Genomic DNA, 24,452 nt, shown 5'->3' with positions numbered 1-24,452 from the left:
TCTTGTAACATACCTTGGGGATCATTTCATTGAACGCTAGGTAAAAATCCAAAGAAACAAAGATAACCTTGGATAAAATTGTACAATTTGTTCATCCTGACTTTCTTTTGTGCTGTGCTTTCCAGTGCTTTTCTAAGTGCGTGTCTGAACAGTTTCTTCCTCCTCCTTTTTTGTCCCACCACTTTCCCCACGTAAGGCTGATGTTTACCTCTGAACTGGAACAAGTGTCAATCGGCAAAAAACCCTGATTGTTCTGATTCAGCAGTAATCAGCAGGTTTTCCCAGGGAAAGGTGTAAGGACAAAAGAAACCCCCACTTGGACACAGACGTGGAAAGCACAGTGCAAAAGAAAGACTGGGTGAGCCCTTAGTGTCAAATGCAAAGGATTAGCAGGCTTTATTATCTATCTGGGAGATCAGTGCAGGAAGAACTTGGAATCCCATTCCTTGCTTCATCTCAGGGATTGAGGCGCACCAGTAAGTCAGAATTGCTTCTCTCATTTGTTATGGTGAACTTTGGCATGATGGGAAGTTAGTGATGAAAAGGCAGGGGTATTTTAAGAAGGGCCCTTCCTTCCTTTCTCGGCCACTGTTGTAGGACCAAATTCTTGGACACAGTACTATTACTGTCAGAGAGTGAAAAAAGCCCAGGATGTAGAAACAGGTAGTGAGAATAGCAAATGAATAGAGTGCGGGGAGAGGAAGAAAGAGGATAACTCTAGCTTTTTTCATGTATTCATTAGGGGACAATGAACATACATGGGGTGGGTCATTGCTTGAAAGCTGCCCCTCCTAGTTTACATTGTTGGTAATGAACAGTTGAAAGACATCTATAAAATGCTTTATCGGCTGCTCCACCTCTCTGAGTCAGCTTAGAAACACACGAAGCCTACTATACAGTGCCACAAAGTCAGAATTTGGCACCCAGAGAATTTCAGCAGAGAATTATGACGGGCTTCAGAGCACATTTCTCTGAGGATCAATTTAAAAGATGAACGTTTTTCTCATGAACTTTTCCCCCTGAAGAGAAGCTTCTCTTTCATATGAAGCTTTGGACATCTACTGAAATGTGATCACTTCTTGTTGAATGAGCCAGAAGAAGCGCCTGGCAAAGTCTCAAAAGGCAGATAGAGTTGTCTGATTTCAAGAGAACAGGGCTTCAGAAACTAGCCAAAACAGACAAAATATATCTAAAATGAGAAAATATATGCAGATGGTCTCGATCTCCTAAGCTCCAGAGAATCGGGGCCTTCTCAGTGCCAACTTTGCACACACTGTACCAGTTTTGAGGAAGAGAACAGAAAAGCCCTGTTGCAGGAGGTTACCAGGATCACACCCGCATCATACATTTAAAGCAAATTTGCTTCCCCCCAAAATGCAATTTGTTAGGGGAATTGTAACTCTGAAGGGCAAAGTTCCCAGGATCCTTTGGGGGAAGCAATGTGTTTTCAATGTGACCCAAGAAAGGACCAAGCACTGGACTAGCAAAACAAAGCAAGACAAGAATACCAATAGATTATGGTCTGAGATATAGGTGGAATTTATCAGGAGGAATTTATCCAGATTGTTGAGAGGCATGGCCAAGGACTACAGGGTGGACTTAGGTAATCTTCTTGTGCTATGGTGCTCTGTGTGAGGCAAAAAAAGGGGGCACCTCTGAATGGATCTTCTCAATTTTGTGCCCCTTCGGCTTGATGCCCTGTGCAGGAGAAGCGTGCACACTACCCTAAATCCAGTGATGAGGACTTCAGGAGTGAGAAGTAAGGCAAAAGAGTATTGGGAAAACAACAAGACTTCAGTGTTGTCTATTTGGAAGCTGAAAAGTTGAAGGGTAGTTTTTAATGTCCTTTCTAATGTTAATATCTTCCCACCTTGTGTTCCTCTGACTCCTGGACAAAAAAGGCTTCTCCATTGTCACCCAGCTTCATATGCAGATTGACTGGCTCGCCATTAATCTCAATGTCAACCTAAAAAAAGAGGGTTAATTGTTTAGAGCCTAGAAAGCAACAGTGAAGTTAACACAAAAAGCATTCTAACCACTTTCCATATCTGGGACTTAGAGATGTATGAGGAATTTGATCTTTGTGAATTCCAAGACCAAACTGACCTCATCTGCATTGTGAGGAACAGTTATCCCCAGCCTTTCACACTTCCAAAATATTCCAGTGCTTCAGCTCAAAACAATAAACCACTCAGGGAACTTTATGCATTGGGATGACATGCAGATATAGTGCAGTTAATTACCAAACACATTTTAAAAAATTAAATGCACATTTTGAAAGACGATACAACAGAGAAATTTGTATTTTGATAAATGTTGATGAGCGTTTACATTTTTTATTTTTAAAAATGAATTTTCATGCAGGTTATTCATAAACACATATTAGATTAGTGCAGAAACAGCACAGCATGGAATCATGTAATGTTACCTCACCAACTTTGATATGAGTTGCTGCTTTTTATAGCAAGAGAATAAAATTAAACCAGGCACTGCTTAGTTTACAATCTCAGTCAAAACACACGCACATGCAAATTCATAATTGTACCTGCTAGATTTTTTCAGGCTAAGTGGGAAGAAAAACAGTCCGGCCTGTTTGTTGTTGTTGTTGTTTTTAAAGAGATCAGCCTGGCTGCAGGCCTGGTTTTACTGTGAGAACTTTTGACACAGCGCATTCCAGAGATTAAATTATAATTTAAATGGGGGTTTGCTTTCCAAGAGGACAACTGCCTCCAGCATCCAAGAAAGCACCTCATCTCTCCATGCCATAAAGCTGGCCTTCCACCATCACGAACCCTCTTTAGCGGCCCATGCTTCCATTTTGTCCCCCACCCCCTACATTAACAGGACTTTGATCAGAGACAAGGGAGAAAATACCCTTAGTCACATTTCCTTTCATAAATATTACGCCTCACTTAAACCCCATCGTCACCAATGAGCATAGCAGATATGAGATTGCAGGAAGCCAGCTGAAAGGTTGAAGTACATGTTGTACCTCATTGTATATATATATTTTAAAAAGGTCGGGAACAATGTGGCATGAGATAAAGCAACAAACAAGCTCGTCTCCCCATACAGCAGGCACATCTTTGTGCAATACGGATCACTTGGCTGTATTGTGCAGAACACAGGTCCAATTCAAAAATGGCCCTCAGCAGGATGCATGGCAAGTACCCACCTCCACTGTAAAACTGGTAGTAGTAATAATAATAATTTATTATTTCTACCCCGCCCATCTGTCTGGGTTTCCACAGCCACTCGGGGGGGGGGGCTTTCAACAGAACATAAAAAACAGAATAAAACTTCAAGCATTAAAAACTTCCCTAAACAGGGCTGCCTTCAGATGTCTTCTAAAAGTCAGATAGTTGTTTATTTCCTTGACATCTGATGGGAGGGCATTCCACAGGTATATTGGGCCGAGGCTGTTTAGGGCTTTAAAGGTCAGCACCAACACTTTGAATTGTGCTCGAAAACATACAGTATAGTGGAACCTCAGTTTGCAACCGCCTCCATTTACGACGAACTCAGAGAGCAACCGTTGTGGACCCGGAAGTATTTACATCCGGGTTCCACGAAGATGCGCAGTAGCGATCTGCGCAGCGTGTGTGCGCGCAGAAGCACTATCGGCACTTCGTGCACACGCAGAAGCGTACCTTCGGCAAGTGACGAACTTGGGGAGCCACCAGCTCCCCGGAACAGAACGTCGTCGTAAACCGAGGTACCACTGTACTGGTTATGTTGTTTGAGCCAATATGAGCTTGGACCAGTGTGTTTCTAGATTGTGCTTTTGTGGCTTCCCACATGTCTCACAGGAAACGACTGGACAGGTAACAAATTTGGGCTCAAGGGTTAATGGAAGATCAACTCTTTCCTATTTGGCAGGCATGTTTAGAGAATTTTTAACCAATACCGGTAGTCAATCTATAACGTGAGATAAGTCTGAAGTTCTGAATGGCACTTGAAAAAAAATGGCCCATTCAAACAATCTTTTTAGCATGGCAGTACATAGATTACTAAATTTTCTCAAATGTCACAATGAGACCAATAATTCTGCTGAGAAGACTATATGAATGTGCATCCGCCACATATCTTACTCATTTTTTATTTAGCAAAATGCCATTTGTTCTAGTAAGTGATACCGTATATACATCTAAGTCATTTGCAATGCAGTCTAAAATACACATTTAAAATACCAATAAAAAGCAAATATTTTAAAGAGCTAAAAAAATACAAAATAAAATTAGCACAGTGGTACCTCTACTTACGAATAACTCTACTTACGAATGTTTCTACTTACGAATGGAGCTCCGTCCGCCATCTTGGATGCAGTTTAGATAGGATTTTTTCTACTTACAAATTTTTAGATAGGGTTGCTTCGACTTACGAATTTTTTCTCCCAATGCATTCCTATGGGATTTGACTTACCATTTTTTTCTACTTACAAATGTGTGTTCGGAACGCATTAAATTCGTAAGTAGAGGTACCACTGTAATTTAAAAACACTCGTGGCTGCTAAAATCACTTGCCTGGATAGCCTTGCTGAGACTAAAATGTTGTTAGTAGATGCCAAAAACAAAATCAACTTCCCAGCAATAATCCATAACCCGCATCCTGCAACATTAAGGTTACTAGCATAATTTGGTGAGAATGGTTGACCGTGATGGAATTTGATAGTTTCCACATTTGACCTCCTTGATCTTCAAGCATATTAGTCCTTGTCAACACACATCGTGTCACTTACCACTTTCTCACTGGAATGCAGAACACGTAGCTTCCCAAAGCGCACATGGAAAGGTGAACAGAGTAAGGAGCCATCTGGTTGCCTCACCACAATGACATCAATGCAGCCTGTCAGGGTGGCCGGGTTCAGGCCCTTATACAACTCCTTCACAGTGCCCAACACCGTTTCAGCGAGCTGCCCCACATAGTTCATTGTCCGAGACTACAAACAGAAAGAATGAAGAGACAGATTTTTAAAAGTTTTTGAATACTCATGTAATGCAGGGTCCCCAACCCATGGATGCCTTCTTGTCTAGGAATGCTTCCATTGGTATCACTGGGCAGGTCCCACAGACTCCGAGCTTTCATTTTAAGAAAAAGTAGTACAGCAATGGCTTATCCACACTTACCCTTCCTCTGCTCTTTCCAGGCTTGGTCCACACTTCAAAGGTCTATGTCTGTGCACCCTTTCCTTGGGAGCTTTCCTTGTGAAAACCTGCTCCTTAAAGCTCAATCAGAGCAAACAGCAATTTGTGAAAAACCTGAATTGACGTTTGCTCTGATTGAGCAATAAAGAGAGGGCTTTTGCAGGGAAAGCTCTGGGGCAAAAACAAAAACAATGCCCTCGGACACAGAGCTTTTCAGTGCAGACCACTGCCAGGAAAGAGCGAGGCAAAAGATAAGTGTGGATAAGCCCTTTGTCTCTAGCCTCCTAGAAAGAAAGCTACGGGGCAAAATGTGCACATACCTTCTAACCAATTTATGTGACATGAGACCGATAATGATGTATTTTTTTCCTGGTACTAAGGAATGCTCCCTGTTATTAGACAGTAACACCATCAGAGAGAGGGAGAGGATGAGAATAATCTGTATTCTGTGATCTCCCACAATCAGGGCATAACTGACTTCCTATGCTAAGAATGAAGTTTTTGGGGATAGTTGCCTCTCTAATTTTGTGTTACACTATGTTCTCCATAATAGCCAATATTGGGTTATGCTTTGCCCCCATGGCAACCATTTTAGGACCACCCACCACCACCACCACTCTTCCAAAATTCAAAATGTACTCACAGGTCCAAAAATGTGAGCAACTTTTAGTGTATAGCACCTTCAATACAAATGCGGTGTTATACCATTTCTGGACTACTTTGTTCTGAGAAGGACCTGGAAGTTCAGCCACATCCCAGCTCTAATTTTATAAAGTTTGCAGTGTGGGCAGTTACCACTTGGCAAACAGACATCTATAGTCAGCCATTGTGAAATGATTCCTCCTAAGGAGACTACCAATGATAGGAGACATATTAAGCTTTCCTGCTTCCTAAACTCATTCCAAGGAATGCATGATGGATGATTTTACACATCGGAAGTTACTGATTCCAGGGTTCTGTGTCACCCAAGATAACTAAGAGATTCAGCTGGTATGAAGGATATAATCAGTGACATATGAATAATGGCTTCCTGAAAAGAAGAGGTTGCCAATTCCACAGAGCCAACAGATATATAACTATCATAGAGAAACCAAAATAGTTTCCCCTAAGCCATCTTCCCGGACAAGCTAGTTTTCCATTTTAAAAGCCACTGGGTGTGTAGAGAGGTTTAAATCCAGTTGGGCTACACCTGCTGGGTAGAATGACTAGGCAGGAGAACAGCTAAGCACCCGCTTTTACTCAATTCTCCCATGCAAATATCTCCCACAAACAGTGTTAAGTGGCAAACTCAACTTTCAGAATCTTGTGCTTCCCTTGTGATGTCTAGTTCCGCTTTCAGGATACAGAACCAGCAAGCGGGTTAGAAATAATACATGTGTCTCTGAAGCATTGCAATGGAAGGACACTGAATTACAGCCATTTGTTTGGGCCCTTTGCTCCCTAAGGAGAATCAGCATGCCTTCTACTCAACAAAGTGAAGATTCATTGGCTAGGAGTAGTGAACTGATTTACCTATGCTAGCTTCTATTTTCTGCCTAGATCTAATGCCCTATCTCTAAGCAAGAGATTTTTAACAGACACCACAGAAATGAACATTCAGCTACTGTTTCACCAGCCAATTAATTATATGGCTTTTAGCTGATAAATCAGTTTTATTGATGAAATTTACATATAGATAAAATATTGGTTCTTAAGCAGCACAATTTGATTTTAGAGGATGCGCACAAATGTCATAGCAGGCATCACAGGAAAAGGCATGTCTGCCTATGCAAGAGAAAGGGGGGTGCCCTTTCGCCTTCTAATCTTTTTAATGTTTGTGAAATTTAATTCAAGGTCGCCTTTTTAGTCAATTCAATGTTTTTACATATATATTAATCCATTCAATTCAGCCAATGTGACAGCCTTGCTCATTAGCTGAGTTTTCATCCTCGACATCCAAGAAATTAAGATCAGGAACATATAGAATACTTGAAGAAACTTGCACCTCGGCAGAGCGAGCAATTTCAGTGTCGATCAATGTTACAACTTTGTTTTTGATATGAGTCATTCACATTATTCATGGGGAAGGCTTTGAACCTTATAATTAAGTCACAAGAAGTTATTTAAGAAGACTTCAAATGTCTATAGAAACCATGCACTGAGGCCCCTTGGCTGTGCCAGAACACTACACACCTACGCAAATTAAGTAATCATGATGCACTCTTCTTTCACTGAAGATGTCGTTACAAGCTTATTTTACACAAAACACATAATGGACAGCATAGGCAGAAGCCTTAGTCGCTATTACAGTCTATAGCAAAATGGACAAAGAACTGCTTTGACCTTGACTGTATGTGGAACAAGTGGAAGAGCTATGGGGCAGGAAAATATGTGGCATCCTCCATGGGGCACCCTGTCAAATCAGGAGTAAGTCATCCCACCACCACTCTTACTCCAGACACCCATTTCCCTCCACACAGGAAACATAATGCTCTCTCTGATATGAGCAGCCATCTACAACAATCTAATTTCGTCTAAAAAAGAATGGGGAAACTAGTTTAAAGGAGATGGTAGCATAAAAGTAACTGGTACATAGGAGGTAAAGGTAAAGGACTCCTGACAGTTAAGTCCAGTTGCGAACGACTCTGGGGTTGCGGCGCTCATCTCACTTTACTGGCCAAGGGAGCCGATGTTTGTCCACTGACCGTTTTTCTGGGTCATGCGGCCAGCATGACTAAGCCGCTTCTGGCGAAACCAGAGCAGCGCACGGAAACACTGTTTACCTTCCCGCTGGAGCCTATTTATCTACTTGCACTTTGACACGTTTTTGAACTGCTAGGTGGGCAGGAGCTGGGACCAAACAATGGGAGCTCACCCCATCGTGGGGATTCAAACCGCCGACCTTCCGATCGGCAAGCCCTAGGCTCAGTGGTTTAGACCACAGCGCCACCAGCGTCCCTCTGGTACATAGGAAGCTGCCCACAAATGGAACCAAAGAGTTACCACTGCCAATTCATGTGGAAACAAGGTAAACAACCACTCCCAATTAATGGGTAATAAGATGTACAATTAAAATAATAATCCAATGCTGAAATAAGGCATCATGTGGGAAGAGAATCATCTTGGCAACTGATTTAATAACTCAACATCCAATTGCAGTTCAAAAATACTTCAGTTATCCTTCAGTACAGTCATACTTTGTGTTTCGTTTGCTGCGGGTTGCGGTTTTCCGGATTGTGAACGCAGCGGACCTGGAAGTGTTTACTTCTGGGTTCTGCTGCGCACGCATGTGCAGAAACATTCTGCATGCTTCACGCATGCACATAAGCATTCTGTGTGCATCACGCTTCGTACATGCGCAGAAGCGCTCTATCTAGCTTTCGTGCATGCTGGAAAGCTCTGCTTGGGTTGCAGACTTTTCAGGGTGTGACGGCACCCCGGAATGGATTAGGTCCACAACCCAAGATACCTCTGTATTGGAAATGGCTCACTTTCCTTTTGGTATGAAGTGGCCACATGGAATTATTTTATAGGAACTGGCAGAGTCAAATAAAGCATAGTGCTACTTGTACATCAAAGATGCAATATTCATCTTCATTCAAATCCTTGGGTCTCGGGTCACCCACTTGCGCACACAACTTTTTCCTCACGATGAGATATACTGCAACAAAGCAGCCATTAAAGGCATGTTAACAGAGAGCAAGTCAAGACCAGTTGCCAAAAGGCTGAATAGTTACCTACCAGGGGTGCTGGAGCAGCACATTTCCTGCATTGTGGGGGGATAAACTAGATGACCTTTGAGGTTTCCTTCAACTCTGTGATTCTATGACTAATTCTCAAGGATGTCATCTGGCAGCAGTTTATTCCCCCAACAGTTACTAATGGACACCAAGGTCCTGACATTTCCATTTCTTATTAAAGAGCCTCATTGAAAGCAAACTCTAAATAATGTCTCTGTGTGTTTCTGCCCCTTTCGTGAGTTCATCTTTTTCAAATGGCTCTCACTTGACAATCTATAAATGGTCACTGGGGAGGAAGTAACATCACAGAGACTTGATTTATTTGGTACACAATGTCATTTAGCAGTGCTCATTTAGACTTTTCAACCCTGCAACAGTTCATAAAAGAAAATATGAACAAGTGTGTATTTTGTAACATCCTGTGTGCTGTGCTCATTTGTTCAGCCACAGTCAGCAATGAATTGATGTAAAGAAAAAGAGGGTATTTGTTACCCACATTGTGCCATAATATTTAAAAATGAACACTGCTCCATTACACTACATAGAGCCTGGGTCTGATGTCTAAAGTGTTTCGAGATCGTCAAGGAGAAAGGAGAAATTGGGATTGTACCTGTAATGGGCATGGCCATGATTTCTGCTGTGGGGGGGCAGAACCTCACTTTGCTACGTATTTTTATTGATTGGGGGGACAGTAGCCCCCCCCACCCCTGCTATGCCCAAGGTGCCCAATTGCTCCATCCCTGACCTCCATTTTTGTGCAGGAGCTTACATGAGTGCTAACACGAAGTGCTGGGTACATGACTTGTGTCCTGAAAAAATACAGAGTGTTCTAGTGTTACCCTAAATGTGTGTCTCAAGAAGTAAGATATGCAAGTCCAACCAAGCTCGGTGGGGCTTACTTGGGAAAGGTCAAGAGAACCCCAGGACAGAATTCGGGGGGAGAAGAGAGGGTCATTCTACCAGCCAAATGCTTGAACTTGGAGATCTTTCTCCTTAATGCTACAATGAATTAAGTATATGCAGCGCTTCAGAATGTAATAGCCACAGCAAGCAGAATACAAAAAGACACCCTCCAGCAGCGAAACTTTTGTATCCTGAAAAAATGCTATTTACCTACAACAGTGATCCTCTATTGCACGGGTGTCAAACACAAGGCCCGGGGGCCAAATCCGGCCCGCCAGACCTCGTCATGTGGCCCGCCGAGCGCCCCAGCCAGCGGGACCCAGCAGCGGGATCTTGCTGCTGAAGCGCCACGCCGACAAAGCGCCGACAAACAGCTGGGGCCGGGGGGGAGGTAGAAAGGCGGCCGGAGCAGCGCTGCGTGGAGCGCCCCGAGCCACAGCAGGAGAAGGAGGAGGCAGCTTGCCGGGTCAGCGCCCGGTAGTGCCGCATGGAGAGTCCCTAGCCTCTGCGACGCAGCAGTGCTTTGTAGCACTTTGAATCCTCCTCCTCCTGCCACGGCTCGGCGCCTGGAAACGGCTGCTGCTGCTGCTGAAGCACAGACAAAGCACCCAGCAGCGCCGCGTGGAGGAGGAGGAGGATTCAAAGTGCTACAGAGCACTGCTGCGTCCCAGAGGCTCGGGACTCTCCGCACGGCGCTGCCGGGCACCGACCTGGCAAGCCGCCGCCTTCTCCTCCTCTCACCTCACCTCCTCCTCCTCCTGCCGCGGCTCAGCCTCATGAACGTGAGCTCAGCAGCGGCTCAGCCTCACGAACGTGCAACTCTGAGGCTTTACGCACTTCTCCTAAAACGGACACCCGCTGCCTCACGCTGCACGGGAAATGCTTTTTACCCCTGGGTCCCTTCACGCTCTTTTCTGGCGCTGAATCAAGGCGGCGACCCCCCCCCCTCCCTTTCTTTCTTCCTCTCTCTCGTTCTTATTCTTTCTTTCCCTCTCCTTCCTTCCTTCTTTATCTCTGTCTTCTCTCCCTCTTTCTTTTTCTTTCCTTCTTTATTCCTTCTTTCCTACTCTTCTTTCTCTCACCTCTTTCCTTCCTCTCTCCCTCCTGCTCCCTCTTTTCTTTTTCTTTCTTTCTTCCTTCCTTCCTTCCTTCCTTCCGTCCTTCCCATCTTTCTTCCTCTCCCTCATTCTTATTCTTTCTTTCCCTCTACAGTGGAACCTCGGTTTATGAACACCTCGGTTTATGAATTTTCGGTTTATGAACGCCGCGGACCCATCTGGAACGGATTAATTCACTTTCCATTACTTTTAATGGGAAAGTTCGCTTCAGTTTATGAACGCTTCAGTTTATGAACAGACTTCCGGAACCAATTACACCCATGTTTCAGTTTATGAACGCTTCAGTTTAAGTACTTCACGGACCGGTCTGGAATGGATTAATCCACTTTCCATTACTTTCAATGGAAAAGTTCGCTTCAGTTTATGAGCGGTTACTCCGCGGACCGTCTGGAACGGATTAATCCACTTTCCATTACTTTCAATGGGAAAGTTCGCTTCAGTTTATGAATGCTTCAGTTTATGAACAGACTTCCGGAACCAATTGTGTTCATAAACCGAGGTACCACTGTACTTCCTTCCTTCTTTCTCCCTTTCCGTCTTCTCTCCCTCCTTCTTTTTCTTTCCTTCTTTATTACCTTCCTTATTTCCTACTCTTCTTTCTCTCCCCTCTTTCCTTCCTTCCTCCCTCCCCTCCCTCTCCCTCTCCTCAGAAACATAGGATGCTGCTTTATACTTCTGTCCCTTAAACCCTGGAACCAGGAGAGCAGCTCCAGTGAGTCAACCTCAGCCAGTCCCTTTGGTCAAGGGTGGTGGCTCACTGGCAGAACATCTGTCCTGCATGCAGAAGGACCCCAGCATCTACAGGTACCAGTAGCTCTGCAAAGCTCCTGCATGAAACCCTAGCGAGCCTCCACCACCCAGTGCAGTTACCAAAAATCATTTTTCAATAAATTGTACAATAATTGTACATTTGAATATCTACTTGCCATTATTCTGACTATGTTTCTGCTTTCAGAGCTAGTTATTACTTACATTATTACAAAAAACAGTAATAATTGAATGCAGTGACAATAATTTATGATAATAAAGAGTGGACACATAGTCCTACAGATACAACCGGCCCTTTGAGGGTGACCAAACTGCTGATGCGGCCCCCGATGAATTTGAGTTTGACACCCCTGCTCTATTGGGAAAAGAATGCTCCACTGCAACTATTATACAATTACTGTATGTGAACACACACAAAATCCATGAACCCATGGAAATGCCTACAGCCATGTGAAGAGCATCACACACACACACACACACACACACACACACACACACACACACATTCTTACCCAGCAAATTTGGGGCAGTTTCACATTGCCTCCCTCCCTAGAAAGAAGCCCACCTCTGCTGAGCAATTTGAGAGAGCTGATCTTGCTCCCAAGCATCTCATAAGGCCCTCTGGAATCTACACTGAGCCAAACTGAGCCAGCGTGAGGACCAGGCTTCCCTTTCTAAGCAGACAGCAGAAGAGAGCTCCAGGTGTTTACCTTTCCTATCCTGCAAATATCAAGGATAAAGTGATTCCTAGAGAGGTAAGGGGGAAGGGGCCCTGGCTGACTCTGGAAACTTCATTGCCTCCGTCAGCTCCATGCTGTTCAGAGCTGAGAGAAGGTCATGAGACAGTCCCCTTGCCACAGTAACCTGCTGAGCTGAGCATTCTTTGGTGCAGTTTAATTGGCAGCTATGCAGGCAAGCTCACAGCCCATAGCACAGAAACTGTTAGAGCTCCCCGCTCTGTCCTCAACAGTTACATTCAACTACAGCTTTGGAAAGCATTTGTAAATAGTGTGCATGTGCACAATTGTGTAAAATAGCACATGTTGCTATATTGTTGTGGACAGGGTCCTGGGTTATAAGCAACTGCAGGACAAGCAGAAGTCAGCAGTAGGGGTTCTTTTCTTGGAGTCCATGCTGGACAAAGCCTTTAGAGGCCTGGTGTTTGCACCCATAAAGAAAGCAACATGAATTTGCGGCAGAACAGTATATTTGTGAACTTCCAGCAGAGTACTCTACAACAGTCATCTTCAACCTTTTCAGACCCAGGGCCCACTTTTAACTCAAATATGTATTTGAGGAACCATTTCTTAATCTTTTATCATATAATTGCATGGTGGTCATGCTCCTGTTGCGAGCCAGTTTAAGAGACACAGCTACAGTGGCCAGCTGAGAAGCTGGCAAGCTTAGTTGCAGGTTCAAGTTCAGGCATAGGTAGATCTCAGGCCCGAGGTTGTGGGAAGACTGTCAAATGACACAATCCAACACCAAGAGCTAAACCAGGCATCCCCAAACTGCGGCCCTCCAGATGTTTTGGCCTACAACTCCCACGATCCCTAGCTAACAGGACCAGTGGTCGGGGAAGATGGGAATTGTAGTCCAAAACATCTGGAGGGCTGAAGTTTGGGGGTGCCCGAGCTAAAAGGTTGAGGATATACTCATAAACCAAGGGCTGGTTGCCAATCTGATGCTCTCCAGATGTTGTTAGACTGAAATTCCCATCATTCCTGGCCATTGGCTGGGGATGGTGGGAGTTGGAGTACAACAACATCTAGAGGACACCCCACTGAGCTACCCCACTCTTAAAAAATGGTAGTGGTTCATTAGAGCTGAACACAGGAGCAGAGAGACAGTAGGCCTTCTGATAGAAAGTGGTAGGAGTCAGAATAGCAGGTCCCAAGGCCCACTATAATTTCTCGAGAAAGCCACCTCAACCTTCTGCATTTCTGACTTTTTACACAGCAGCTGCTGATGTTGTCATGAGCTTATCAGTGACTATAGTTCTATATCAACCTTTAGATAAAAAGGAAATGACTACTTCCAGTGAGCCAGAGCTATGAAGTCGGTGTATCACATTAATAAATGATCCGCCTTCAGAGTCTCGTGGAAGTTGGACTTTAGAACTCTACCCAGGCTTGAGAACCTAAGCTATATAAAAGGCTCAAAAGGAGGCCTAAATTTTTATAGGACCAGCAAGTGTCTTACTTGGCTATGAAATCTTACTAAGAGAAAGTTACATTTGTACGAGGGCATTCTAGACACATTGTAAGGCCCATCGGAAAACTGTAAAAATGTATCTGAAGGCCTGTAAAGCCTATTGGGGAGGAGGAGGAGGAGGAGGAGGAGGAGGAGGAGGAGGAGGAGGAGGAGGAGGAGGAGGAGGAGTTTGGACTTGATATCCTGCCTTACACTCCCCTTAGGAGTCTCAAAGCAGCTAACAATCTCCTTTCCCTTCCTCTCCCACAACAAACACTCTGAGGTGAGTGAGGCTGAGAGACTTCAGAGAAGTGTGACTAGCCCAAGGTCACCCAGCAGCTGCATGTGGAGGAGTGGGGAAGCGAACCCTGTTCATCAGATTACGAGTCCACCGCTCTTAACCCTACACCACGCTGGCTCCCAAACAACTACCAGAAAGAAAGGCTGGCATGAAATTACAGTCATACCTCAGGTTGCGAACGTGATCCATGCAGGAGGCGCGTTCGCAACCAGCAGTGCTGCGTCTGCACACGCGTGTGACATGATTTCGTCTTCTGCGCATGCACAAGCGCCGAAACCCGGAAGTAACCCATTCCAGTACTTCCGGGTTCAGTGCGGTCCATAACCCGAAAACGCGCAACCTGCAGCGTTCACAACCCAAGGTATGACTGTACAAAGTTTTTTTAAAAAATGTACAAGCAAGAATACACACCAGTTGGCTACTTCTTAATTATTTTAAGGTAAGAGAGCAAGAGAAACTCCCAAGCCTCCCCCAGTGGATGTTGCAACAAAAAGGCCCTGGACCAATTACCCTGCAATTTGATATGTTTAAACTACTTTGAAGGGGCTAGGTGTGCCCATAAATTTCATCTACTTTGGCCAAAAGGAGAAAAGGTTATAGCCTTTTTTAGACTTACTGTTATACTGAATAGGGAAACACAGTCGTTTTATTTTATAAAGAGTTACACTGGAGCTGAATTGCAGATCAAAAGGGATAGCACACAGAGTGACTCAGAAACAGGCTGCAAATGCACAGATAAGCACACCTAGTATTTATCTCGGACTTGAGCACAGTGAAACTTTACATTCATTGGAGCACACACTTTTCAGAGGTGATACCCAGGGCTCCAAATTTTAAAATTAGCTGGTAGAAGAGGCCAATAATTCAAATTCCTGAAAGATGTTTGCAACAACACTCATAGGGGAACTTCAGATCCACAAGGGTCATTGCTGCTTTCTAGTACAGCTCTACCAGAGAACGCTTTCCCCGCTATTGCACCTCCATGCAGTAAAGGGAGAGACAGACACACCAGCTATGTTTCTGCCTGTCATTAGTAATTAAAGGCACAAGTGCCCTGCCAGAAATCAAAGCAGGAACTCTAAAGTCAGTCCCTGCTAACAAGAGATTCAGCCGAGGCTTGTTCTCCTTCCTCAACTGCCAAGTAGGCCAGGATGACAAAGAAAGCATCCTGTGCCCTTATCAGTGTCAATGCTGTGAAAGCCATCATTATTTTCTTTATCCACACACTAAGTACCTGCAGGACAGCCACATGGGAAACAAAGCATTATTCTCCCCAGCTAGAGTACACTGAGCAGAACAATCACATTTTGTCATGACCATGCACCAGTATTTCTAAACTGCACAATTGCTCTGCCATTTCTGCAGTCGAGTACTTCACTCCAAGGCTACTGCTGTCCTTTGCATTTGCAGGTTCTGTTTCCTTCTGAACCAGAAAAAAGCCACACATCTTTGCTTCACCTGGTGACTGGCACACCTTAGAAAGAAGCTCTACTCCGATCTCCCGATCTCCACCTGCAACTTATTAAATTGGGTTTCCATACATGCTCGGTGTATTTGACTCAGTTCTCCAACATTGCTCATAGGACACCTGTAGCAACTTCACACACCACCCAACACACAGCTGAGTGTTAACAACACAGCAGGTAGAAACATGCAATGTTTATCTGCTGTCTCCCAACAACACCCACGGAAATGAGGCTGGCCTGTCTCACCGGTGATCTATCAAGCCAGGTGAAGGCCGCAAGGAGCTTAACAGCCTTTCTGATTTTGCTGCCTGGCCATGAGCACAAGAACAGGCTATCTGTTAGGTAGTTGGCAAGTTACAATGCATAGCTCGTGAGCTGCTTGGTGAAGGGCAATTGGTCACTCGTCGAGCATCTGCTTTGCTTGCAGAAAGGTGCCAAGTTCAAACCCTAGCAACTTCAGTTAGAGCTGGGAGAGATCCCATCTGAATCCCTGGAGGGCTGCTGCCAGTGTAGGCCATATTGAATTAGATCAGGGATAGCCAATGTGGTGCTTGCCATATGTTGGTCTCGGCAGTATGCCAGTGGTCAGGATTAATGGGAGGTCCACCACACCTGGATGACATTATATTGGCTACACCTGAGCTAGCTGGACCAGTGGTCAAACTTCCTATGTTCCTATATTTGGATTCACGTGTCACAAGATGTGAACAGACCTTCATTAAGGGATGCTATACAGTTGTCTTAGAAATTGCCCCATAAACTGCTTGTTAATCCCATATAAAACGGTCATAATATTGCTATAGATAGTTACATGCTGAAATAAGGGCACAACCTTCTGATTTATATTCTAATAATAAAGTGAGTACAGTAGTTCCCTTTAATATTGTTTGAAAACAATTATGAGAAGAGGGCTGCGGTCGAGACCTGGTTGGCATTAAACTAATACAATGACTAGTGCTAGTGCAAGAGGATTTCCCCATCTTTCCTGCATGTGACCCATGACCAAATCTGCTCCAGAGGGTTGGAGGAATCACCAGACCAGATTTAAGGGGTACATGGGGAAGAAGATGGAGAATGCTACACCACACAAGGAAAGAAGCTTTTTACTACATTCACCTTAGTACTACGTTGAATACAGCCCCACACATTTAAAGTTACATGACTTCCCCCAGACAATCCTGGGAACTGTAGTGGGAATTGTAGCTCCGAGCAGGTAAAGCCAAAGTCGTCAACCTGGCATAGCAGAAGTGCTTTTTCTGAAGGGAGGTGGCACCTAGACATGGCTGAAGCTGACATTAATATTGCACGAAGGGAACATAAGAGGATGCAGCAAGAAAGGCAGCTTGAGGTCAGGACTAGAGCTAGGGTTGCCAGACTCAATAGTGGACAGGACTTCTGTGCCTTTAATTGCCCTGCTCTCTTTTGAGTCTGGAAACCTTAAAGAGAAACCAGCAAACCCTTTGCTTAAACAAAGGGTCTGCTGGTTTCTCTTTAAGGTTTCCAGACTCAAAAGAGAGCAGGGCAATTAAAGGCACAGGAGTCCTGTTCTCTATTGAGTCTGGCAACCCTAAGGCTGGAGCTAAAGACAAGCCAACAGGGTTTAGATGCCATACAGAAGTTTAGTTCTTCCCACAGACCAGAGCAGCAGACAGAGGAGCACCAGGGAAAGGATTAACAGGATTCTACAAAAAGGACAGTACATAAAGACAAGTTTATTTTTATATTTCTATTTCACCTTTCCTCCAAGGAGCATGGGGCAGGCTTATATGAGCCTTCTGTTCTCCACCCATTTCATTTTCACAACCACCTCGTGAGGCTGGTTAAACTAAGACAGTGCCATAAGCTGAAATTCTTTTGGCTATACAGATCTTGAGCCCTACTGAACTTATCCCCCGTCAAAAGAACTCCAGCTTGCTGTCCAGTTTGCAAGCTTTACTCCATTTATGCTATACACATAAAGAAAAAGAAAACGGCAAGCAAACAGAACTGTTCCTTCATTGTCCAATATACCAGACAGTTCAGCGAGATACTTCTTGCACACCAAAATCCCCCACCCCAGTTTGTGTGCCACAATCTTCAAGCTGCAATCCTATACTCACTTACCTGGAAGTAAGATCTACTGAACTCAACAGGACTTATTTCTGAGTAGGCATTATAGGATTCCACTGTCTGACTGTTTCCAAACAGAGCACTACTTTTACATTCTCTGCCATAACAGCTCCCCAAATGTACACACACAACAACAATATAGTATACTTGCCAGACAGCTTGCATTACCTGGGTAGGACCTTCAACCTGACTTCAGTGGTTCTTGGACTTTGAAATGAGCACAGTCTCAAGATTCCAACAGGTTGCTACCTACAGACACATCTTTCTGTGCTCCACCTACGTACCTGGTGCTTCCTGTTTTCCTCATACCTGAATGAGGGGAGGAGTCTGTATAACAAGCATTACCAGGTTACTGCAGGCTGAGCCTATGGGGACATCAGAAATCTCTCCTGGGCTTCCTTGTATTAAGCCGCAGATGAGTGCTTGAGCTGCAGGTATTTGACAGTTCAGCCTCTCACTCTCAAGGGTTTATCAGTCCTGACAGATTGCCACTAATTAGCAACAAGGAGCCCCCTGCTGTTTGATTGATCATTCATTTTGCACGCAATGGATTTTGCTATGTGATTTCCAAGAGGCTTGAGATTTTGCAGAATGACAGAAGTTGGACTCACTTGACTGTGAATGTTTTTGTGGAAGGACTAATTCCGTGTGAGTGTTGCAAGCAAGGTTTAAAAGCTCAGGATTGTGTTCAGCTGGGCGACAGTGTGTGTCTCCTGTTGTGTTGCAAGGAAATAGTATGGACCTATGCTCTTGTAAAATGAAAGTGCTGAGAATGAGGGTTGCGTTTCGAGCACATGATACATTTAAAGCATATCTACCCCCTCCCCAAATCCTGGGAACAACTGTAGTTTATTAAGGGTGCTGGGAATTGTAGCTGTGTGATGGGAAAAGTATAATTCCCAGAATTCTTTTGGGGGGAATGTTTCTTTAAATGTATTTTGTGCATGCAGTTTGAAACAGAGAAATTAAGGAGGTGGAGCTTTTAAACCCATTTAGCACCATCTCAGAAAAAGCTCCATTAACAGAATTTCCACTAAGCATTAAGATAGTTCCATCTGTCTGTCAGTAAAACAGATTGCCTTGGAGGGCAATCTATTCTTCTTTTTTAAAATATGTTTTTAAACAGAAGCTGGATGGCCACCTATCAGGGATGCTGTAGTTTCAAGATTCCTGCAATGAGCAAGGGTTTGGACTACCAGATGGTTTTCAAGGGCCTCTCTAGACCGGTACTTTATTACAGGTATATTCTGCAACATGCTTCTTGCCCGGTAATAGTGGATTAATTATGTTTTTGTTTGTTCTGCAATGCTTCCCCACATTGTTGATGTCCGGAGGCGCTATAATGCAATAAAAGCAGGACAAAAATAAACAGCATATGCACTGATTGGAAATGAAACAATGGGATCAGCCCAAAAGTTTGGCAAGCAAATAGTGTCATTGCCTTCCATTAAGAGCTTGGGTTACTACAGCTTGGGCACAGGTTACTACAACAGCTAAGGCGACATTTTTTTCACCTTCACCGCATTAAGCAGTTTGTCCCTTACCTTTCCCGCCCCGACCTAGCCACAGTGATCCATGCGACGGTCACCTCCAGGCTTGACTACTGTAATTCACTCTACGTGGGGTTGCCCTTGAAGCTGTCCCAGAAACTCCAGCGTGTGCAGAATGCTGCAACGAGGCTCCTCACGGGGTCCCTGCCATGGGAGCATATTCACCCAGTGCTTTTCCAGCTGCACTGGCTCCCGATGGAGTACAGGGTCAGATTTAAAGTGCTGGTTTTGACCTTTAAAGCCCTTTACAGCCTAGGACCCTCGTACTTACAGGACCATCTCTCCCAGTATGCCCTGCAGAGGACCTTAAGGTCCATAAACAGTAACACCTTAGAGGTCCCGGGCCCGAAGGAAATCAGATTAGCCTCAACTAGAACCAGGGCCTCCTCAATACTGGCCCCGACCTGGTGTAACGCTCTGTCTCCTGAGACTAGGGCCCTGCGGGACCTGATTTCTTTCCGCAGGGCCTGTAAGACAGAGTTGTTCCACCTGGAATTTGGCATGGAGCCAACCTGATTCCCTCCCCCATTTTCCCTTTCTTTTTTCCTTTTATATGAGGCTGCATTTTTAATTTAATTTTGATGTATTTAGTCTTGTTGCTGAGTTGTATTTTAACCAGTTGTTTTATATTTGGTGTTAGCCGCTCTGAGCCCGGCTTTGGCTGGGGAGGGCGGGGTATAAATAAATAAATATTAAACAATATTGGAAGTGGGATCGCATGTGATCATACTAAGAGCATCATGAACGTGCAATAAAAAGGAGGTCATGGGAGTCCCCAAGATTCCTTCCCATTGTGTTATTCTATCACTTTCCTTCTAGTTTTCCCTATCTAGGCCTATTAGGAATAGATTAAAATCCACAGGCTTCAACTGGGATAGTTGTCCTCTTCCTGTTATTATGTAGTATATCAATTTTGCACTGCATGTACACTTTCTTCTTTTCCTACATTTATATAGCTGTTCTATAGCAGGAGTTCTCCTGGTGGCTCACAAAGCATTCATGATTTACCCCAACACTGAGCGAAAAAGAAATGCACAGCCATCTACCAACAGTGAACTAATCCTCCAAGTGTGGGAACCTTAAGTAAAGGTAAAGGGACTCCTGACCATTAGGTCCAGTCATGACCGACTCTGGGGTTGCGGCACTCATCTCGCATTATTGGCCAAAGGAGCCGGTGTACAGCTTCCAGGTCATATGGCCAGCATGACAAAGCCGCTTCTTGCGAACCAGAGCAGCACACGGAAATGCCGTTTACCTTCCCGCTGTAGCTATTTATCTACTTGCACTTTGACGTGCTTTCAAACTGCTAGGTAGGCAGCAGCTGGGACCAAGCAACGGGAGCTCACCCCATCACAGGGATTCGAACCGCCGACCTTCTGATCAGCAAGCCCTAGGCTCAGTTGTTTAACCCACAGCGCCACCTGGGTCCATATATATATATATATATATATATATATATATATATATATATATATATATAATGGTGCATTCTGGGAAAGAGGATGGCTGTTGGCTGCTTAGAAGCTGAGCCTTCCACGCTGCAACATTTAGTTGCAGCTTGCAGCCGAGTTAAAAACAAGGCCACCACCTTGTTTGGGAAAAAGCAAGTATTTCATTTCACCACAAGATGGCAATGGTCTATCTCTACCAAGCTATATTGGGGCCTCAACTTTATTGGTTCTTCCCCTCAATTAGGTACATGCGTTCATTTTCGAAAGAAATCTGACACACACACAGAGGAATGCTAAGTATAGGAAGCTGGCAGAGATGCTTGCTTGCTTGCACCACTGTCTGGCTTAGATTTCTAGCTTTCATTTTAAGAAGACAGAAAGAAAGAGACCTTGTGGAACTGAACACATGAGGCAAAATGTGCAGACCCCATTGTGCCCAGTGGTTTTATGGAAAATGACCACACGCCTGCCTTTTAGTGTTTTTGCCCATGAGTGAAGTCTTTCTTATACTGTAAATGGTTGCTATTTAAGGCAGTGGTACTAACCATGAAGATTTCTAAAGTGTACATACTCGTTGCCCAAAGCAGGGACTTACTGGTTCACTTTGATTCTTTTATTTGGTCTTCCTTGGTGGAGAAGGGAAAGGAGACATTCAGACTTTTACAGCTCAGCCCTGCACATCAGGGATAGGTAATAATACTTTTCTGTCAAGGGCACATTCCTTCAAGGTAGAGATCAGGGAGAAATTTGGTTTCATTCACTTTTAGTATATGTGCTGCCGAAACAGACATGTATTTTGCAATACTCATATACTGCTTCATCAACAAAACCCTCTTTGTGATTTAGATTTTTAAAAAACCCACAAAATATTCATAAAAATACCAATAAAATCAAACGTAAAAAACAAATTGACCTAAAATAGAACCAAACTATAAACCAGCAGTTTAAAAAACAAGTGCACAATAAAATTATATGTTAGAAATGACTTGTCTGGGTAGGCTTGCCTATGCAAAAGGGTTTTCAACAGGCTCCAAAAGCAATACAATGAAGGAACGTGACAAATGTGCAAGGGGACTGGGTGGGTTGTGGCACTGGTGCCTACCTGAAAGGGGGCTGAGTCCCACCAGCAGAAAATGATGATGATAGGTTTGGTGGTGCAAGGTTTGGATTTCCTACTGCTGGTTTTTGTTATTGAAAAAACGAATTAGCACCCCTATACTGCTGCTTTGCAGATTAGTAAAGTGGTGTTCTGGGAATCCTTCCGAAGTCTTTCTTCCTGTGTTTTTCCATATCTGCCCCCCTGTCCCGCCCCGCCCCGCCCCATCAAAACTTAATCTTTATTAGTTGGGGGGCAGTATATATGCCATACCTGCCTCCCCCTCCTTCCCCTGCAGAACCAATAATAGCTCTAGGCAGTGCTTCTTTTATGGGGGGACGCAGGGGGTATGCATACCATTTTGTGACTCTAAGTTTGGCCTCATTAAGGGGCAGTATTTTAATATGAGTAGGAAAATGAGAGTACCCCTAAACATATTTTTTTAGAGAGAAAAAGCACTGGCTCTAGGGGAGAAGTGCACTTAAATTTGGAAAGGGCAAGAGATGAAACAGTTGAACATTCAATCCCAAACCCTTTAAAAAAAAACCCTTTGTTTAATTGAAATGTTTTCAGTATGACAAACTGGTAACATTTCAGTATGAAAAGCCTGAGAGATCCTAATCAGTCATCATCCGTGTCATGTCCTGTTTGGCTCAAACTGATGGAAGTTATGTTAGGAGGAGGAGCAATTTTTTTTAGGAAACCAGAAGCAAGTAACAGCTGAAATTTCCAGTCTAATCTACATGCCTAGGCACACCTAGGAGTTCTCTTTAAATGAACCAGTTCTAAGACAATGATACTTTCAGTTCCTCTCCGTCTTCCAAATAGATCCTCTTCGCAGTCTAAAATCAGGCAGATTGATCAGAATAATAATAATAACTACTTTTTTTATTATTTATACCCCGCCCATCTGGGTGGCTCCCAACAGAATATTAAAAACATGATAAAACACCAAACATTAAAAACTTCCCTAAACAGGGCTCCCTTCAGATGTCTTCTAAAAGTCAGGTAGTTGTTTATTTCCTTGACAACTGATGGGAGGGCGTTCCACAGGGCGGGCGCCACTACCGAGAAGTCCCTCTGCCTGGTTCCCTGTAACCTTACTTTTAGCAGCAGAGGAGTCTAGGCACTGGTGTGGGTGACAGGGTGGAGTGGAGGGAAAGGAGAGGAAGGGTGTAGCTGCTGCACTGGAAGTGGTTTCCTTCCCGGCGCTCTAACTCCAGCCCCAGCCATCCCTAAGAGGCTGAAGTTGTTCTCAGCTCCTTATTTTCACAAAAATTCAAAACTGATCTGTTTGAGTGTAGCCCCCAGTAAGGAACTAAAGCTTCTATGACCCCATCAGTGGTGTGTGGCCAGTGGACTAGGCTTGTCCCCTAAAGATTCCCCTGGTGCCTCCTTCCCAAAGCCTGGCTTAGGTAGGGAGGCGCAATGCTTCAATGGGTCCAAGAGGCCTCCCACCACCTTCACAAAGTCCACCTGGCTTTGGGAAGGAGGCAAGAGGGCTCCAACATCCTGTCAGAGCCCTGGGGTCTCCTTTGCAAAGCCCAGGAAGCTTCTACCCAGCTTAGGAAGGCTCGATGCTCAAGCACGCAACATTGGGAGGTTGTGACGTCACCCATGTGACAACGGCCCCTCGCCATCACCCTTGCAAGCTGGTGTCTCTGGCACTAACTGTTCCCCAGTGAAAAACTGGTCCCTTCACTCCCAAATAAATTTATGGCAAACCATGTGGCACATAGTGCATGTTATGATCCTAAATAAAGCAACAAAGTGATTTGGTCTGCAAAGGGCACACACTAATAATGTTGCATATCTTTCATTCCCCCTCCTCCAGCTTTTCCAGGAATTGCATAAATAGCCCACATGCAGGATTTCCCCATTCAATACAAGCTCGTGTGCACACACCTTCCAAGTATCCTGGAAAAAAATGGGACTTGACATTTTTCACACGAGATCTCGATGACCCTTTCAGGGTGAGAGTGAAGTGCAGGTCATGTGACTCGCCCAAGAGTGCATCCCGGAAGATGTGGGTCCTGGTTTTGCATCAGAAAAAGTTGGACGGTATGCACTTCATGCTCAGTTCTTTATAAAGTGGAACTTCCCATTCCAAAATAGGAAAACTACATTGCAACCTGTAGGGGAAAATGAAGCAGGAAGATCTGGAGAAATCATTGTTGGTCAGTTATTCAATTTTCCTGTTTTGTGCAAATCTTATTGTGCTTTCTTAAAAAAAAACAGAGGACGAGATGGTTGGACAGTGTTCTCGAAGCTACAAACATGAGTTTGACCAAACTGCGGGAGGCAGTGGAAGACAGGAGTGCCTGGCGTGCTCTGGTCCATGGGGTCACGAAGAGTTGGACACGACTGAACGACTAAACAACAAAAACAAAAAACAAAAGCAACAACAACAACAACACACACACACACACCTGCAAGGCTTGTCAGAAATTGTCACCACCACTGCCAAGACTGTTGTTGTTGGGGTGTAGGGTGTATGGAAAGGGGGAAAACAAAAATGAATGCTTGCTCTAACCCCAGGAAACAAAGTTTCTGGTTTCAAGGCCTTCACGAATCTAGTGTCTTCCAGTTGTTTCCAAACTACAACTCCCATGCTGGTTGGGGGGTTGATCAGAG

General features: G+C 44.4%; 1 protein-coding gene across 4 annotated transcripts in view; it reads right to left on the bottom strand.

Annotated features, from left to right (window-relative positions):
- The window catches only part of LPIN3 (lipin 3), a 44,818-nt gene extending 20,868 nt beyond the window's left edge, over positions 1-23,950 (bottom strand). For 2 of the 4 annotated variants that reach the window (XM_088674589.1, XM_088674590.1), the window contains exons 1-3: positions 23,724-23,950; positions 4,739-4,939; positions 1,871-1,966 (exon numbers count right to left, since the gene is read on the bottom strand). In XM_088674589.1, coding sequence (XP_088530715.1) covers positions 1,871-1,966; positions 4,739-4,939; positions 23,724-23,759 — 333 coding nt within the window. In that variant the 5' untranslated portion in view covers positions 23,760-23,950. Of the gene's footprint in view, positions 1-1,870; positions 1,967-4,738; positions 4,940-17,715; positions 17,840-17,889; positions 18,025-23,723 lie in introns of those variants that run through there. The other 2 variants (XM_035122486.3, XM_035122487.3) reach the window with 2 other exon arrangements.
- Between the last annotated feature and the right edge of the window lie 502 nt (positions 23,951-24,452).

The sequence above is a fragment of the Zootoca vivipara genome, chromosome 7, assembly GCF_965207765.1.
Source record: "Zootoca vivipara chromosome 7, rZooViv2.hap1.1, whole genome shotgun sequence".
NCBI classification, from domain to species: Eukaryota; Metazoa; Chordata; class Lepidosauria; order Squamata; family Lacertidae; genus Zootoca; species Zootoca vivipara.
Note: the sequence above shows the minus strand (reverse complement) of the source record. Positions and strands in the feature narration are given on the sequence as shown.